At 38.5% G+C, this 20,573-nt stretch overlaps 1 protein-coding gene across 7 annotated transcripts in view; it reads right to left on the reverse strand.

The window, feature by feature from the left end:
• OSBPL8 (oxysterol binding protein like 8) overlaps positions 1-20,573 on the reverse strand; it is a 71,414-nt gene that overhangs the window by 26,181 nt on the left and 24,660 nt on the right. For 4 of the 7 annotated variants that reach the window (XM_035126751.2, XM_035126743.2, XM_035126744.2 and 1 more), the window contains 2 exons: positions 3,958-4,028; positions 1,741-1,836 (listed from right to left, as the gene is read on the reverse strand). In XM_035126751.2, coding sequence (XP_034982642.1) covers positions 1,741-1,836; positions 3,958-4,028 — 167 coding nt within the window. Of the gene's footprint in view, positions 1-1,740; positions 1,837-3,957; positions 4,029-6,364; positions 6,513-13,251; position 20,573 lie in introns of those variants that run through there. The other 3 variants (XM_035126748.2, XM_035126745.2, XM_035126747.2) reach the window with 2 other exon arrangements.

The raw sequence follows: 20,573 nt of genomic DNA on the forward strand, positions 1-20,573 counted from the left end.
CAGGAATGGGGAACCTATGATCCTTCAGATATTAACTCTACAACCTCCATCAGCCCCGGCCAGCATGGCCAATGGTCAGGGATGATGGGAGTTCAGCAACATTTGGAGACCTGAAGTAGGGGTGGGTGGTATATTGATGTTTTGTCTCTTACTGCTATGAACTCCAGACCGCAATAAAGGTTTCATATTTTTTCACCTTGTAATATATTGAGAATGCACTGCGCAGCTTGCAGACAGGAAGCAACACTTTACTGCAAAGTAAATGGCCAGGTTTCCTGCCTGCCCAATCTGCAAGGCATAAGCCCCTGCCGCCTGCCAGCTGGCGTTGCAGAGTAAAGGGCTTTACTTTGAAGTAAAAGCTGCTTTCTGCCTGCACAATCTACAAGGCGCAAGACAGACCCAGCATAGCAATAAGCTTCCCTGCCAAGGCAGGGAGATTCCGATCAGCAAATATCCACGTGGCTTTGCTCTTGCTTTTGTTATGCAGGTTTAAGGCACACACCTCACCTCTTGCTAGGAAGAATAGAGACCCAGCTTCCTGGCTGATCTGATAGCAAACAATGTTTCTTTCCCCCTCATAAGATCCACATGGCTTTAAGGCCCACACCAGGCTGCTTGCTAGGCAGAATAGACACCCAGCATATTATCAGGCTAAGCACGATATCAGTCTCTACTCTGCCTAGCAAAAGCCCTGTGGATCTTATTTGCTTGCTTATTGGAATCTTCAGTCGTCAGCAGTGCTGTGGACAGAGAATTAGCAAACAAAGTTTCTTCTTCCAGATACGATCAGTGTGGCTTGGCTTGGCTCCTGCTTCTGTTCAGGCAAGGAAGCAACAATTTACTTTTGCAGTAAAAGCTTTATGCATTTGGAAACTAAGGTGCGGATGATGCTGATGACTGGGCTGCTGCTGCCAGTTCAAATTTTAATTGCTGGTTTTAGATATATAGTGATGCATTTTAAATACAGTGGTACCTCGGTTTATGAACACAATTGGTTCCGGAAGTCTGTTCATAAACTGAAGCGTTCATAAACTGAAGCGAACTTTCCCATTGAAAGTAATGGAAAGTGGATTAATCGGTTCCAGATGGGTCCGCGGTGTTCGTAAACCGAAAATTCATAAACCGAGGTGTTCATAAACCGAGGTTCCACTGTATTGTTTTTAAGCAGTTTGTTTTTATCATTCTTTATTCCATGACTGGTGTTTTTAAATGTTGTAAGCCGCCTTGAATTCCAACTTGGCAGGATATAAACATGTTACATAATAAATAAATAAATAAATAAATAAATAAATAAATAAATAAATAAATAAATAAATATGAGAGGCAGTGGGGTGGAACCGATGGAACGCTTTTCACTCAGCAAAGTAGTAATGGGCTGGTAACACATTTAATATTTCCAGCAGAAACAAGTCATGTGGACAGCTTCTGTGCATCCCTAGCAGCAACAACAACCAGCACAGCATATATACTTTATCTGTAGCCTAGTTTTACAAAGGTGGTGAAGTCATGTCTGGGCTACAACATTTTAGACCACAGATGGGAGTTAATAAGGTTGAATAATACCTGCATGAAAGTGAGCCCATAAACAGGCTTACAAACTCACTGAGAACTAGGCCTGCAGAGGGCAAAAATAAAGTTATTGTGTATCTCACATTTATCTTCTGAGGCCACTGAGAGGTGTCGTATTCCATAGCCAAAAGGCTGGAGACAGTAGGTTTTCTATCCCGGAAAGCAACTCACCTTAAGAGACTCCTTCTTTGTGAGCTTGGTAGTAGAGGAGCTGGGGGAGGATGCGGTGATGTCCTTCTCAGAGCCATTATAAAGCTTAGATTCTGACTGAAAATATATATAACACAAGAAAATGATTAATGAAGGATTAGAGCAGTTGCTGTTCAGTCAAACTTCAAGCGAAATATAGAAGCCACGAGTTTTTCAAGTTGCTGCTTGCTCCCTTTATGTCACTTTATTTAATCAAGGCATAGAAAGAGCTTGTAAATGAATCCTTCGTGTGGTGCTTCAAAACGTTGGCTTCTTCTGCCGTATCATTTAACAATAACCCAGTTTGAAGAAAGGTGTCTAAAACTTGACATTGTCCACTGAGCTTTACACATGCAAACACAAATAGCTTTTCTTGTCCAGTGCCACCTATGCACTTACTAACCCCCTGGCCCATCAAGGAAAATATAGAATTTCTCCAGACTAAGATCTGTTTCCTGTATCTGTTATATCGATGTTATTCAAATACATTATTACAGCCTGCTTTCCCCAAAACACAATTACTTCTAGAGATCCATAACTTCACCTCACTTAAGTGCCTTTAGCACTGAAAATAATTCTTTATTAAACATGTTGCTGTGGCATCACATGGCTTTTATTTATCCTGCCTTGAAAGTTCTAAAAATGGTTTCTCTGCATGTGCCATCCAATAGCTTGGAGAGAAAACTGGTTGGGAATGACGGGTGAACCCTGCAGTGTTGCAGAGCTATTCTAGCAGTCTATCATCACTCAACATTGGTTGATAATGTAACCAAGTTAACTCATTAGGAACTTCTCAGCATCTTGTACTGGCTAAAAATAAACTTTGGATGAGTTACAAGGCATTTGTTACCCTGTATAGCAAAACATGTTTTATTGACACAAATTGTTTAATACTGAGATGCCCAGGAACCAGCAAAATCTTCTGGCTAAATTTAAGGCTACCCCCCCCCTCCAAAAAAACCCCTATTTTACTAAGTTTTCAGAGATAGACAAAGGGAGGGAGGGAAAGAGAGAGAGCACACACATAAACACCCACCAATCTCAAGAAGATGAGACAAAAGCTCCAATCCACTAAGCTCAGTCGCATGTACACATACGAAAGTACATACTTTCTTAACCTGGGTTTGGCACAGTGAAAGCTTTGGTCACCTTGGCTTTCTATTTGTATGAGGAGAGGGACTCCAACCTTGTTGATTCTCCTTGATCTCTCAACGGCTTTTCATACCATTGACCATGGTATCCTCATGGACTGGCTCCATTAAACAGAAGTTGGAGGCAGTGTATTACTGTGGTTCTGTCCCTATTTGATGGACCAAGTTTAGAGAACAGCTCTGGCAGATTTCTGTTTGTTCCCATGGCAATTATATTGTGGGGATCAATTCTGTCTTCCATGCTAACACCTAAGGGAAGTCATTGGGTGCCATCATCAAAGGATTTTGGGCGAGTCATCATCAAGGCACTCTATATCTTTTCCATCAGAAGCAGATGAAGCTGTTCAGAAGCTGAACTTGTGCCTGGGGAGGGGGGAATGAGTGGGTGGTCTGGATGGGAGCCAAAAACCAAGCCTGAACCCTGAGAAGAGTTCTATGGCTTGGTAGTTTGCATCTTGTTCAAGTGTGAGTTGCATTCACCATAAAACATATAGCATGTAGTACATTAGAACCTGCAACTTACCCAGGGGTTATGTTCCGGGGATTGCGCCTAAAGCCAAAATCATGTATAGTGAAAATTCATTGGATTCAACGGCAGAGGGAATTGCCAAAGTCATTTTCCCCAGAACTCCGCCCCCTTTCTATTTTTTAATTGCCATGTATATAAAGGTGAATGTGCACAAGTTAAATGCATGTATGTTGCAGGTTTACTAGTGGATGCTACCATGTCACTTGCGGCACCTGTGCCTATTGCCAGCTATGGATAGTTTATCTAAAATAATATGCCTCATACTTAATTTAACCAAGCAGCTAATAGAATTCACTAGAGGCCCACTGGACCTCCTGAGCAGCCCTCACATTTTTCACAAACTGGCTTTAAAAACAAATATTGGTGCTTGCTTTTGTGCTATAACCAAGAATTACACATAAACATAATTCACCTTGCTATTTAAAATAAGCCAAAAATGAGATAGGTATGGAAAAGATTAAATCATTTGCAACCACATGTCCAAGTTCATTTAGATGCATCGGACAGAACTATGCTTACCTTGCTTTTTGACATTGATTGTGTAGAATCATCTTTACTTTGTGATGCATCATCCTTCCCTCTGTCAAAACCTTGAAGAGAAATGGAAATGGTTGCAAAAATTCAGTGTATTCCATATGCCATTAATGTTGAAATCCTAAATAAGACAAACCTATTAAAACTCTGACCAAATATACTTAAGGACATGGTGTATATGTCATCATTTGTTCACCAAATGTTTTCGTAATTCCTTTACAACTGGGATTTTTTTATATATATTGAAAGCTGTGTTGTGTGAGACCTAGGGTCCAAAAGTGGTTATGCTCCCAACCTACAAAATTCAAAACATGAATGGTAGTTATCAACCCTCTCCCAATTTAATACATTTGTATTTTACCTTCCAGGCATTCAGAGGTACCTCAATTACTCAGTTATATGAAAATATCCAACTACTAGTAGCACGTAGTGCAACATAGATAAGCACAGAGAGTTTCAGTCCACAGGAGAACTGGTTTGCCAGCCCACCCCCAGGTTACAGCAGCTCCAACAATGCAAAGCCTTCTCATCAGGCATCAGAAAAATAAGATGGAAGTGGAATCTACCGTAATAAATTCATGATCAAGTAAGCCACTAGGATTAGGCATCATCATATTCACACCATACTACCACACACATCCAGGGATGTGAACTGATCAATGGAGCATAAAACAGAATGAAGCAGAGCTTGTGCAAAGCCAAGTAAGGAGAGTAGTGCTAACAAGCCGTTTCTATTCCTTGTGTTAAAAAAGGCAGATCGGAGTAACTACATTCTTCAAAGAGGCAAGTGCATTCACTATGTTAATCAGAAATTCCTCAGGAAAGTATTAGCTGCAAATGTTATCTTCCTGGTAAACTTACCAGGAACTTGGGAAATTCCCTAGAACAATTTGGGATTAACCGAGATTTTGCAACAACTTCTAGATGCACAGACTTTCTTTGGACATTTGAATAGCCATGGGGCAAGGGCCAGTGCGCAACATCTTACTGCTCCAAGCATTCATGTACCTTGTGATATGTCTAGAGAATGGGGCTCATGACACCACAATTAATGTCTAGGGTGCTCTACTCTTCACACAAAGTCAGTGAGCAAGTTACACACACGTAAACTGGTTTTTAAAAAGAAAGAAGCAATGTGAATCAAATGCCAACTACTGACTTATTCAACAGCATGAAAGTCAAAATAACAGATACTGTGTATCCCTCGCCCAGATAATTCATGTAAAAGGCTATAATTAAGGCAAGGTTGCAGGACCCAAGTTAACTACACTGCATTGCATTTGAGATCTAGCACACATATATCTCGCTTTGTCATCTGTGAGTATTAAACCACTCTACATGCTAAACTGGACTTTCAGTAAGATATGGCAAAAACTCAGTAAAAATAACAACATACATCCTTATGAGAGTTGTTATGCAACTTACTGGCTTGGGTTAGATATCCTGAAAACCAAAACTATGAAAAGGAAACATGCAATGTTATGGTTACATTCAGAACTCTGCAATAAGTGACTGAAGCTGCAGTTATACAAGTACAGCAAATCTACTTGTCCTTTGTTTGTTGTATAAACGTTTATTACTTACACAAAAAAACATGAAAAGAGGGAGCATTATTTCTAGTTTCCAGGGGATTCACATCATGTTTGTGTTGAAACTACTAACTACAAAAGAAGAGGTAGACAACTAATAGGTACATTAAAATGAAATTAGCTTGAAGGTTGCATTGGTCTTAAATAAACCAATTTTTACAGTAGTACTAACTCACACATTTACAGTAACCTTGCAATTGTGCATTTTCAAAACTGATCAAGTCCATTAGAACCAATGCAAACTAGATATACAACATTATGAGTATTTCCAAGTTATTATTAAGGAATGTAAGGATTAAAGGACATAACACTGATCAACATGGCCTCAAATTTTACATTTTAAGATTACTTCTAACAGTCAAAAGTCCTGCTATGTTGTCTACTCCAGATTTCAAAAGGACCTGCACCTAATTAGAAGCCATGTTTCATTAACTTGAAAATCATTTGGTTGTAGATTGCAGTATGTTGAAAATTCTCTTAAACTGCAGGTAAGAAAAACACCACCCATATTCAGTCAAGTATCATTCTCATTATATAATATCATCACCATCATCATCATGTACAATCACACACAATCTACAATGAAGCACTCCATTCTTTATGCTGAAGTTAAAGAAAGTGCTGCCCGAGAACACATGCCAACCATGAATCATTATTTCCAAATCTCATTTTATTTTATTCAACGTGAATCCAGCTGCTTTTGCAGCTTAGAAAATTGCTTTAAAAAAGAAGTAGTAGTATTTTGTAGAAGCTTTTACAAGAAATATTTTCATGAGAACATTAAAAAGTGAGACAAAACAAACCTCGGAAGACTGGTGAAAGTGCATTGTATCCTCCGAATGAAGCATTCCGGACAAGTTTCCGACCATCAGCCCGTGGAGGCAGCGAAACTCCAGCACATGAAGAAAACCTACGTCGGTGTGGACCTTCTGCCTTCATGAGTTAGATGCTCTGTATAATGATTATTTTCATTCAGAAGGATGATGGGAATAAGAACGTTGCAGAAAGTCTTTTCCCGTCACATTCAGATTAGCAGCATGCAAGACCCACAAAGATCAAATGCCATGTGCACACTTTGAACAAGGAGAGATGCCAGAGGCTGTTGAACTTTGTAACCAAGCTAAGAGATGTTTATGAATTCAATCCAAGCTGCTACCATTCCTCCATCAATAACATGTCATATTTCAGTCAGCGTGCCCCGAGACAAGCTGTTACTCCTCATTGTTTTGCAGGCACCAGACAACTGTCATGACAAAGTACATCAGAATGGAGGAGTTATTAAAGAAATTCCTTTGCTGCCTAATCATTCAAGCTCTATTTTATTGCACACAGAACAATTATGAGTATATTTCTAAAATTCACTCAAGAAAATTAAGAGTACTACTGAGAATCAGAGAAGGAATTTCCATTAAAGTATTTTCAGTACTTTTTATTGTGGATTAAATAGCATTTGCCATCAAGAACTCACATAAATGGCTCTGAAAGAAAAAGCACTGCTTCTGAATGTAGTATTAATAGGCACATTAAGGGTACATTTTAGTGATACAGGAGTCAGAACTTCTGTCAGAAATTTCCAGAATTTACACAGAGTAACAAGTATCAAAAAAGTGTAACGTGTTTATTGATGACTTTGCTTTTCAACATAATTAACAACTCTAGAGAAAGGGGGTCACTTTTCATTAAATAGTCTGACATGTTTTCAACATGTTTAAATACAAGCTATGGTATTTGCTCAACACTACACAACAACAATACTCAATAAATATGAGTAAAAATGTTATCTTTAGAAACCACAGGCTAACTCTTTTAATGGAAACAATTGAAACAGAATTTACGCTTAAAATTTCATTCAAAATTTTGCAAGCATTTGACTGCTTCACTTGCTCATCATGCAAATTAGTTAGGTGGTCAGTTTTGCCTGCTTTCCATTCAAAATGTCTAACTTTATACAACATTTTTTATTTTTTTTTAAAAAACCCTTTCAAGTCAATTTCCCCTTGCTTTGACGAGTCATTTAAAACAAACAGAGATTCTATAGCTGAGATTCAAGGTTGTTTTTTAAGCCATCATTTTGCCTGAATTCACAAAATTAAATATAGCAGGAAATCTAAAAGCTTGTCCAGTGGGGAAAAAATTAAACCAATAAAATACTTTGCTTATATCAGATGATCAAGAAAATTCTTAAGATTTCAAACCACTTAATCTCACTGACTAACAAAACAGAAATGACTTGGATCCAACTATTTGTACCATATAACATATTTTTTTAAAAAAACATTTCAGTTTAAATCTGGCAACTGTCAGGTTTAAGCCATACAATAAAAATATATTACTAATACATCCCTCCCTGACCTGATGGGGAATCCTCATCCTGTGAGCTCACACAGAAGGTCACACACATCCTATTAGACTCCTTTCCCTCCTGCCTGCTTTTCCAGTGCCAAGATTCTGCAGTAGGATATTCTGCTTTGGATACGCTTCATACATCTCACTCTCAATTTCTCACGCTGTATGTGAAATCCATATAAGCCAACATATGGACACAGCTTAGATCCCCTTAACAGCTAGAAAACTGCTAACTGAAAGCTATGACAGAGCTTAGTTCTCATAGGTACAATCTGTTATAACCTTTGTACCACAAAGGCTCACATTATATTTTTTCACTTTAATAATGGGAAATGCCATGCTATTTAAAAAGAAAAAAAGTGCAGTTTCACTATTTATTATAATGATACATATTATAATATTAACACACCCACAGAATCTCTTCTTGAGCGTAGGGATCTAAGGACGGAACTAGAGGTTACAAGAGTAACAATGGTTTCCTTAGCAACACCAAAGTGGGAAAGGGAGGCACCTGAAGAAGAGAATCAGTGGGGTGGGGGAACAGTAGTAGTAATAATAATAATAATAATAATAATAATAATAATAATAATTTATGGTCAAAGACCAGCTCAGTGGGGTAGTATTTAACCCATTCTCCGCCCACCAGTTCTACCCTACAAATCCACATCCCACCTGGCTATTTAAAATTTGTATCTCCCCAGCCAGGCCGTGAAACTGGAAATAAACTCAACAGGGAGAAAACCAAGAATATTTGTGAAAACAAATCACCCTGCATGGGAGGATTAAGCACCCCTCTCCCCTCCCTCTTGCCACTGACCCTCCTTGGTAAGTGCCTCTTACCCTATATACGCTTGGTAGCCATGCAAACACAAATGGACGGTAAACATTCAAAAAGGAGTGGACCCCAAATCTGTGTCAAATGGTTTAACTACTAAAAAAAACAGGGTCCCCACCCCCATTGTTCAGCCCTGACACTTAGTTCCAGGCTCCGAGGGCCTTCTGGTGGTTCCCACATTGCGAGAAGGGAAGTTACAGGGAACCTTATTGGTGGTGGCGCCCACCCTGTGGAATGCCCTCCCATCAGATATCAAAGAGATAACCAATTGTACGACCTCCCATAGATATCTGAAGGTAGCTCTCTTTCGGGAAGCTTTTCATGTCTGCTGTATCGTGTATGTTTTACATTCTGTTGGAAGCTGCCCAGAGTGGCTGGGGCAACCCAGTCAAGATGGGTGAGGTACAAGTAATAAATTATTATTATTATTATAAATAAACATGAATCAAGATATCTGGTGAGAAAGCATCATCATTATTAAGTAATGTAATTTTGATTCAATATTCTGAAGCAGAAGATTGTTGTGGTTTGGTTGTTTTTTACATCTATGCTACAACACCAATATTTTCTACAGATTTTTCCTCATGCGTCACATGTTGAACTCATACTAATCCCTATTATTGGAGCTTATTTCTGCTTAAAGAGGTCTCTAATCACCTGGTGATTTGGCTTGGAAAGGCAGTTCGCACTCGAGCCTACTTTTTCCGAGATATATACATGCCTGTGATGTTCTGCTTTTAGCTGTAGAAAGAGACTTACTTGCAAGATGGAATGTTCCATTATGACAAAAAATTCTGACACACAGAAAGGCACCATAACAGGGGCAAAGCTACACTTAATCCTTCTTTGCAACATCTAGGTTTCTATATGCAAGATGTGTGTTGTTTTAAAGTTGAGCAACTTTCCATCATATGAGCTCTCATTTGCAGTCTGAAACAGTACAGTATAACAAAGACACAAATTTGCCACTTTTAAATCTCCAGGCCAAAGCTGATAGTGGAACACTACTGCCCAAACTTAAGTTTTTATTTATTTATTAAATAAATAAATAAATTTGTCACGTATAAAGTGATGAACTTTTACATATATCCTCCTTGTATCAATTTCCATTGTCAAGTCTTTTTTATATCAGCCTTATAGCAGCTTTACCTCTAAATCCTACATACCTTTCTCCCTTTCCTTATATCCCTGCTCCAAATTCCCAGGCCTAACTTCCTCACCATCTATCTTTTTCCTTCTTCCTGATATCTTTATTGATCTCTTTGATCTCTATCTTCCCTTCCTCTTTTGCTGCCCCGCCCTCCTGAGCATTCTCTCCATCAGGAAGGCAGCAAAAACAAAGTGCAATGTGATTTGTTTCCACTGTGTATTCTTATGTCAATATGATGGTTCTCTTTGCAGACTTTTTTTTACCCTGTGGAAACACAGTGCCAACAATATTCCATTACTCTTTCCTATAACCCACAATACACAGCTTTTGGCCAACATCCATTCTTGGTATTTATTTATTTTATTTTATTTTGCTACTTCCTCTGTTAATTCATATTTCTTACTCAAATGCATGGTGCATTGAAAGGCGTAAGAACCTCACAGCAGTCATAAGATTATAGAGGAGAAAACGGGCTCAGCACTCTTTCACAACAAAACATACGTCCTTCTTTGACATTTATATGCTGCCTATTCAACGCAATTAAATCTAATGTTATAGGGAAAGGGTTAATATTTTGAAAAATATTCATTAAAAATAGTAAAGATAAAGCATCCTCCATCTTGTGGTCTGGCAGGGGACAAAAGCCAGGAGAACAGCAATTTGAGACAGAGATGCATGCAGAACAGCAGAAATTATCATCGATGCTCCTCCAAGGTGAATTCAATAAGGTAATCAACAATGATAGCTACTTAACAATTATTATTTTATTTGTTACATTTATATATGCACCAGTTTGCTCCAGTAAAAGTATAAGGTTTGAATACTGAAACATGGTGACTTAAGCAATGCAAAGTTTCAGGACCCTAAAAACAAGTTATCTTACCATTGGATCATTTAAGGCTGCAATCCTAACCACACTTATATGGGAGTAAGCCCCCTTAAATTCAATAGGATATACTTTTAAGTAGACCTGGTTAGGATTGTGCTGTAAGAAAATAGGCTACTGTTCCAAAACCTCATTAAAATGCAACTGAGGCATGGTTGAATTCGACAGAAAACACACTTAGTAGTATAGTTTCTGCACAGTATATTGCAAAAAAACCATAAATGGGTGTAAATTATTGTATGCACAGAAGTAATCTTGTTTCAAGTATAAAAAAACATTTGCAGTGGTTGTTGGTAAAAGAAAAAAAAGGGGGGGGGAATCCCTTCAACCACTCTGGTGACTGCTATCTTGAAAATTCAGGTTCACTATTATGATGGTACTGTTCAGCCAGTGAGACAAAAATCATACACTATTCTCTGTCTAATGAAGCCCAAAGAGCAAAGAAATTGTAAGGATTGCAGGGTCATTAAGGCTATGAATACAGAAGGCGATCAGTGATAATAATCAAAATGTGTTAGCCATTACTTTCAAAGCCTTATATCAGGGTTCCCTAAATTTTTTGGGCTTGAGGACACATTCAGAATTTTGAAAAACTGACAAGGGTACAACCACAAAATCACTGCCATTGATGCATAACCATTCACAAAATGCCTCCCATTTAAGATCACCCTCTCCAGATTAAACCCCCTCCAAAAACAAACAAACACAAAACCCTATCTCAGAATCTTCCCTGTCAACTCTATCACAACTATACCAATCATGGTCACTCCTTTCCCTCCTCCAACTCCCCCCCCCCAATACTTTAACCTACCCCTACCCCCATGTCCTTGCCAGAGCAGGTGGAAGTGGCATTTCTGTATGGGAGCCACAATGAATTTGGGGGAGTCTATAATGCCCACTTTGAAAGGATATGGGAGCTAAGCATCCCCCATACAGAAGTGCCACCACCCACTTGGGTGAAGAGTTATTTGACTGGGAGACAGCCTTTGCAGGTAACCTGGGCATGGAACTGCAGATCCTGATGCCTGCAAGTCCTGCTTTGGGAATGCCCACCCAACACTGCTTGTTACTTGCACAAAGATTGAACTGATGAAGACTCTTCGCTACAAGACTGTAGCTAACAGGATCAAGAACAAGAGTCTTGGCTATGGGGGTGAGCAACACTGATGCAGAATACCTAACAAGCAGGGTCATTTTGGTGTCATATACAAAATAAGGTTATTACAAAAGGTTTTCAGCATTGCTAAGTCACTATTTTGGCATAAGCTTTGCCACAAAAATCACTATAACCATTTGGCTAGAAGACTATGCTTAAGTAACTGATAATCTTTCTTTGTCCTTTTGTTTCTCCCTTGAAGTATTACAAAAATCAGTGTAGCTGAAAATGTTGAGAGCTTCTGATGTATTTATATACTTTTTGTTAACGATGACATGCCTATGCTTTTCAGTTATGCAGAAATAACATTCACATATGTTGCTTATTTGCATCTAAAAGAACAGCTTCCAAAAAGGATTCCCTAGGGGGTCATTACTGAACATCACCAGTTTTGATATTCAGCATGATTTTAGTCATTTTTATTAGTATAGGAATAATTCAAGAGCTTTGTCAGAACAGATAAAAAATCTACCCAGTCCAGTATTCTGTTCTCACAGCGGCTGACTAGATGGCTATATAGAAGTCTACAAACAAGTCATGAGTACAACAACTCTTCCTCCTAGTTGTTTCCCAATAACTGATGCTTTAAAACTATTGAAATCAAACATAATTGCTCATTTTCAAAATACATTTGGTGCTCTGTTCCCGACAGCTATTCAGTTGAGTTTGAATTACATCAGTAGTAGCTATTTTTACATTTAGCCCTAATTGTAATGTAACATGGCATATTGCTATACATATGCTGCACTTGTTAATATGGCTGTGAACAAATTTTAATCTAGAAATACATTAAAGTTCAATTTCATGTTTAAAATGCAAATTTTCTACTTCAAAATAAAAAAACATAAGCTGAAATAAGAGCAAAATAAGACATAACCTTGACATGTTCAACTTGAAATATAAGGGCTTTTTGAAGCAGGCACCAAAAAATTAATCCTTTTGCTGCTGTAACAGCAACAGATATTAGAACGTGTCAGATATTTAAGATATCCAAGACAGCTCACAAAATCAATTTGTGACTCTGTGTTCATCCTGAGGCAGTGGTGGGGTGGAGAGTCAGCTTTAATAGTCCCACTACTGTCAAACCACTTTTCCGGTTAATATGATTAAACACTACAACACACAATCTTATTACATCAACAAACCTACCATAAGAAAGAAACATGTAATTAAATCCACATTACCTACATCTATGTGCAACATGTAGGCTTCCTCATGCAATGAGTTTGTTTGGAAAACAAAGTCAGCTGCTAGTAGCCATCAAGCTACTGCTGTATAATATGCAATCCAACTTAAAAGATATTTAGATATACTTGCCTTTAGAGATGTGTCTTCAACTCACCCGAATGGAAATCCAAAACACAAAAAAAACTGTATATTACAAGAATGGCAAACTGTTTTACAACCCAAAAACTAGTATTCCCAAGGTTGACAGAATCAATGCAATCTCAATTTCTCCTGAAGCACAGTTCCTCTTAGTACATCAGGCTACTGCTCAGACACTTTTTATAAAAGCAGCTTGCTTGGCTGTAGACTTGCCTCTCAAACTGCTCTATTCCACAGCTCCTCCCACACACTTGTTGACTACTCAGGTTTCAGTTATTTTATCCCAAGCAAGACCTCTGAATTACAAGGACAACAGATTAGGCTCAAATGGGTCAAACCGGCCAAATTTAATTCCTAAAGAAAGATTTGTTGACAAGTCCTTTCTTTACAACAAGGGAACAATAAGCCAAGACAGAAAGCTCTATTCTAATTATATATCCAGGGTCAACAAATACATATAGAGAGGAAAACAGGATCTCAGCAGCGGCCTTGCCACTGCTTTGTGCATATTCAGGGGAGTATCTGCATGGCACCTTTAACAAACACATAGGGTTCCTCTGCTAATACCCAATCAAAATGGTTGGACACAGCACACACAATTCTGCTCAATGCATTCTGGTAGATACTTTAAAACTAGTTTAGACAGTTTCAGCAAAACACAACAATCCCCAAATAACCCACAGAGAGCTTGCTTATCATGATGGGGGGGGTTAGATAAAATATGAGGCATGGTATAAGAACGTAAGAAGAGCCTGCTGGATTAGGCCAATGGCATTATGTTCTCACAGCAGCCAACTGGATGCCTGTGGGAAACCTGCAAGCAGGATTCTCCCCTCCGGTGGTTTCCAGCAATTGGTATTCAGAAACATTACTGCCTCCAACTGTAATGAGAAAAACTTTTCTCTATCTACTTCCTTCAAACCATGTGTAATTCTATAAACTTGTGTTTTATTTAGTTTGGACTTTTGTTACAATGTGCTTACACAGTTTTCTCATCTACCATTGCATTGCCCTGTCACCCAGTGGGGCAAGGGAAACTGCAGCCTGATTTGATCAGATTCATATATATAGTACTATTGCTACTAAAGTGCAGGTCTTTGTAACCTTAATTACAGAATTAAGAAAAAGCTGAAATCCAGGATCAGTGCTGTGCCGTGTCTGAAATGCTCCATTCTGTATTGCACAGCATGTAAATGACGACTCTGTAACTTGGTTCCACTCCCAGTCATTAACGACAACAAAAAACCCATAAGGTGGCAATCTTTTAAAGAGCAGTATATGAAAGGGATCCTATCTGAGAAGAATGGAATAGTTAGAGCTGCAGGAAGCTTATGAAACATCATGCCACAGGACATGTGGATACCACCTTCACATATTTTAGTGGTAAATGGATTTTACACTGTGCAAGCACAGAAACACGTTCTGGTACAATACAGGGATGTTCCCCTCCCCCAATCAAAGTAAGATATAATGGTTTGAAAGGAAAATGGAAAATATTCTAGTCCAATGCTCTGCCCCAATGTTTTGGGGTTTGAGGAAATAAAACCAAGTTGAAAGGAAAGAGGAAGGTGTTAAAAATATTTAGTTTTCACGCTTTTCTAGGAACTGGTGAAAATCTTTGAGTTGCATGTGATTTAGGCTTTATGTGCTATCCCTGGAATGTAACCCCCACACACGTCAAGAGTTGCCTGTACAAAGCCCTTAAAGAACTGGGTCCAGTGTACCTTCAGAACCATTGAAATCATCTGGAGGAGCACTGTTAATTGTCCCCAATGTTACAAAGGACTGACTGACTACAATTTGAAGTTGGGCATTTAGTGTTGCTAGTCCATGGAACACTCTTCCAACAGAGATGTTTTGTTCTCCCAGTTGTTTAATTTTTTATTAGTCTGTTGCCTGAATGATTATCTGCATATGTATTTTAATTTCTGAATGATTTTCTATGTTTTAGAGTGTAGACTGCCCGATATATTTTATGAAATGGTGGCATAAAAGCCCTTAAATAAAATTCCCCCAAATACCTACATCTGACAAAAAACACATTCCATTCCATTCCCCTATACTGTTAGACAGATTGATCCAAAACTACAATACTGTAAGAATTCCTTAGGTCTGTTGTTCTTCCCAGTTAAAGGGCTGTTCCTTACCCCTTGGCACCCACAATTCTACTCACAATAAAATCATTTTATTCACTTAGAATGCATAATACACAATGAGTTGCTGTGTTAATTATAAACCAGTCAGATATGTATGTACAGAGGTTGCTGAGATTGCAAATGCAGGAACATGCATGATAATGACTCAAAGGCATTCCACTACATTCAAAGACATGTGACTCAACTATAAACTGTTCTTAATTTCCATGTAGTAGATGGAGCTGGCTTTCTGCTAGCTTGATAAATGTTAACCAATTTAAAATTAGCAATATTTAAGCAGGCATTTTACAAACATAGTTGTCTAAAATGTTGGATATCAGCTGCATAGTAGCAATATGAATGTTCCTGCCTACTGAATGTATTAGAGAAGGTTAAAATGGTTAGTTGAGCAGCCACAATCTCTAAGAAAAACTTAAACAGGAGACCAACAGAAATTAACGTTTTAGAATTTAAGTTTATTGTCGTTTTCCCAATATTTTTATAAAACAAACAGGACACAAATAAACAAAGCCAGCTGAAAGGAAGAAAGAGAGAATAATAATAATAATAATAATAATAATAATAATAATAATAATAATAATAATAATATTATTTATACCCCACCCATCTGGCCGGGTTCCCCCAGCCACTCTGGGCGGCTTCCAACAAAACATCAAAATACAAAAATCCATCAAACATTAAAAGCTTCCCTAAACAGGGCTGCCTTAAGATGCCTTCTAAAGGTCTGGTAATTGTCGTTTTCTTTGACCTCTGGTGGGAGGGCATTCCACAGGGTGGGTGCCACCACCGAGAAGGCCCTCTACCTGGTTCCCTGTAACTTAGCTTCTCGTAGCGAGGGAACCGCCAGAAGGCCCTCGGCACTGGACCTCAGAGAAAAGCAAGAGTTCACTTATTAGGGGAAAGGAGCCAAAAATAGATACAAGAAAAAATCTGTTCACAGAATTGAAGAGGTAACTATCAGTTAATGGGTGTTAGTATGGCAGGCACTCAAAAGGATGCAGCACTCAAGACTTCTATTCTTTGGTAAGCAGATGCAGAGGATTTGTTCTTCAAGTATTGGAGCACTAGCAATTTTAACAATAGCAGGGCATGAACATCTACCTCTTGTGGGCTTCTGAAAAGCCTCAGACCACTGAATATTTCAGAAAGAGGTTCATGTAGGAGATCTTAGACCAGTTTTCACTTGATTTATCTGAAAGCACATCTCTTCTAAGAAGAAAGCCATTACTGGGCATTGCCACATCATGTGTAACAATAAGTCAGGGTTGAATCCACATTGCCAGCTTTTAACTTCCAAGTTATTGTTCTGAAGAATCAGAATTGTGTCAAGTCGGCTTCAAACATCAGTTTTTGTTGTATTAAATGCAATCAAAAGGTCCCGTGTTGAAAAGCAGATACCATAGTGGCAAGAGCTGGTGTAAAAGTCCTCAAACGGTGGCCTATAAATCACAAGCTCAATTCAGGTGATCCATAAACGGTTGCAGAACAGTGCTTGGTCCTGCACTTGATTACTATTTTTCTGATGGAGATCAAGGTTGTTTTGACTCCGCTGGATTATCAGACAGGGAAATCCATGATTTTCACAATATGACGCTGATTTGATTATGCTAGTGCTAAAGAAAATGCTCTTAAAATAGGAGTTGTGCTATGTGCTTTGATTTGATTAATAATAATAAAGTAGTCAGAGGCTAAAAAAGCTTGAGAACAAGAACCAATGAACATCAGCTCTATTTTTCTCTTACAAGACTACATTCAGCCTTCCTTCCACAGTAAGCTAGCAATACTTGCATTTGAAAAAGTATGGTACTGCCTCAGAGTCTGTAACAATCCTGGAGGACTTGATCAGTCTTTCTTGTACTTAACAAATCAAAAATACCTATGCACAAATGACTCTTGTAGAGTGTCTAGATACCAAACCCTCTTGAGAGGAATGTAACAGAAAATGAAAAATTCCAGCACATAAACACCAATACAGCTGTTCTCAGTAAACCCAGTTGTCCCGCTATCTGTAAACATGGATTACACCAAAGCATAACCTTAGCATGGTTGAAGGAACTGAAATGAAACTACCCTCTGAGAACACAGCATGCCCCTTTGGCTACCACTACTGTGGGGAGGAGCAAAGTTAGTTCATCCATAATGTATGGATCCAAAAATGACCTATTCTGAGAGCAGTGACAAATAAAAAGTTTATAGGATAGCCCATGAAAGTACCGTGGATAGGGGGGGCCTGCCATTTTGGGTAGGAGAAAGTAATTGGTCTCACAAGTGAATTTGCAATCTAAAGAGGGAAACACATGAAGAGTGGTTACAAAAATGAGACATGTCACTGGGTCTGGGAATGTTACAATGCAGTGGAAGGTGAATAGATGTAATTTCCCCTTGGAAAGTTGTATGACATTGAGGATATGATTCTGCAAAATTGGCAGAATTTTACTTCATCTCTAAGCTGTGAGAGCCTGTTAATAAAGCAACCACGTTTCTCCATATGAACTTGAATATCCATATGTATATGGCTCTGTGTCCTTCCTATGGCTCTAAGTCAGTCCCAGAGGATCCAGGGACCAAAGCAGAGGGAATAAAAATCAATGGTGTAGTATTTTTTCAATGAATTAAAAAAAAGGTCTGAATGACATTTCCACAAAATGTTGTGAATACTAAATTTCCCTTAATTAAGTATGGTAATATTAAATTTGGGTATCATTTGGTATAAGGATGTTAAGAATATAGTTTACATCTCAACTGATCAATATCTCTGCCAGAGACATCGTTTAAGGAGGCATCTGTATGTAAGTGATGAACCAATCTGACCACTTCTCAAATGTTAATATTTACACAGGCATTTCATTTTCATCTCATGAAAACAAATTGTTCTGGTTTGCTCAGTAAATGCCAAGCCCTACTTCGATCTATCACTCACAGGCATTTCATTTTTGTTTGATACTCTGTTTTTGTGAGGATGGGGCTGTGCCAAGACAGAGTGAAGCAGAAAGGAACAGCTTTGAAAAGAAGAATCATAGAATTGTAGACTTGAAAATGGCACCAGACTGGAAGTGTCCTCACTCAGGAAATGCTTAAGCAACACAATGAGTTTCAGACTAGGTTGCTGGGACAAAACAGTTGTCGTTATTTAAGTATAATGAACCATGATGCATGCTAGAAATAAATTATAATACAGGTCAGGGATACCAACATGGAACCCTCCAGATGTTGTTGGACTACAACACTCATCATCCCTGTCTACTGGTCATGCTGGCTGCTGCTTATGGGAGTTGGAGTCTAACAATCTCTGGAGAGCACAATGTTGACTATCACTGTTCTAAGTACAGTGGTGCCTCGCTTAACGAATGCCCTGCTTAACAAAATTTCCGCTTAACGAAAGGTTTTTTCTAGTGGAGGTTGCCTCGCTAGACGAATTCGTTTTATGAAAAATTCGTCTAGCGAATCGCGGTTTCCCATAGGAATGCATTGAAATTCAATTAATGCGTTCCTATGGGCAAAAAAAAAATTCAATGCCTTCCTATGGGATTCGCTAGACGAATTTTTCGTTATAAGAAAAGACCCGTGGAACGAATTAAATTCGTCTAGCGAGACACCACTGTAATCTGAAATGTTACAGGAAGAAAGAAACAACTTGCAACTTTCTATATACCAAGTTCAGCTTGCTTTACCTGCCCATTCACTTCAAGTTTTGCTCAAAAAGGCTGCATAAGTTTACAACAATACACACACATATTATTCTACAGACAACTAGCCATAAAAAGCCAAGGGTCAGGGCTAGCAGTGACAACTGATAAAAGGAAGAAAGGGTACCAAACAGACACGTTCAAGCTAAATATTCTCTAAAATCGTCATAATGCCTCTTTACAACCCATCTCACTATGATTTTGAAAAGAAACAAAAACTAACTGGAATTAGAAAATTTGAAATATTTCCATTTTCTTGGGAGTTTATTCATCTTGCATTTGGCCTGGAAACTTGCCATGCATAATCTCTGCTACAAAAAATGAGCAGCACAACAGCACAAGTTAAGGTTTCTCTCTTTATCAATCTGTGCATCAGAAAGCTGGAGAAAAGATTCCCCAAAAGTAGAATTGCTCTTCCTCAATTCAAAGAAGAGTTCTGAGGCAACTGAAAGCAGCTAAACATTTACAGCCCAAATCCTTAGCATTTTCTCAGAAGTGTTATTTTGGGCAGTGAGGCTTGTTCCTGGGTAAGTGTGCACAGAATAGCAGCCTTACAGCATACAGTATGCTTACTCCAACAGAGATCATGCAAGCGTGAATAGGACTAAAGTCTTAGAACACTATTTAGCAAAGGGCAGGCTAATCTACAAGCCTCCAGATGTTACTGGATGATATTTCCCATCACCCCAGTCAATGGTAGTTCAATGGTAAGGAATGTGTATATTTGTAATCCACCAACATCTGTTCCCACCCCCTAATTTATGCAGAGGGTATTAATTCAACCAATTGGTGTTCTCTGTTATTAAGAATCATTCTAATCAATTCAGATCTGAATCACAAGAGTGGAAACTGTTCACAAACTGCAAGGAATTTCAAGCGGTACAAAGCACAAATTCCGAATTTTAACTTTTGACTCTTCATTCTATTTAAAAATTTCAGAAATTTGAATAGCCATTAATGGTGTACAAAACTGTCTTACAAATGCTTTTAACATGCATACAAATGCAACCTGAAACAGTAGACTGAAAACAGAAGACATAAACTTGCACATTTATTAAGGTAAGAAATTATTTTCTGAACCAGATGAGAGGCAAAGAACAGAGAACAATTTTCAGCTCATCTAAAGGATTCCACATTTTAAAACAGTTTTTACTGACATGTAGATGAACACATTTGCTGCAAGTGCTGCAGTAACTATTGAAGACACTATGGGCTGTTTTCAGCTAACCTATTCCACTAGTGGAAGCCTGTGCAAGGGCTCCCATTGGCACAATGAAACTTTCCTCCCTCCTTTTATCCCAGATCTGCTCTGGAAGGTTGGGAGAACTCCCAGAATAGCATTGGGGGGGGGGGAGGGGATTATTCAATCAGACAAGCAGAAATGCTTGTGCTGATGAAACAATCTATTTAGGGCTAGGTTGAATTCCACCCTTGATCCAGTTTGACATTCCAGTCATCTAATGAAATGCTT

Source organism: Zootoca vivipara, chromosome 10 (assembly GCF_963506605.1).
Source record: "Zootoca vivipara chromosome 10, rZooViv1.1, whole genome shotgun sequence".
NCBI classification, from domain to species: domain Eukaryota; kingdom Metazoa; phylum Chordata; class Lepidosauria; order Squamata; family Lacertidae; genus Zootoca; species Zootoca vivipara.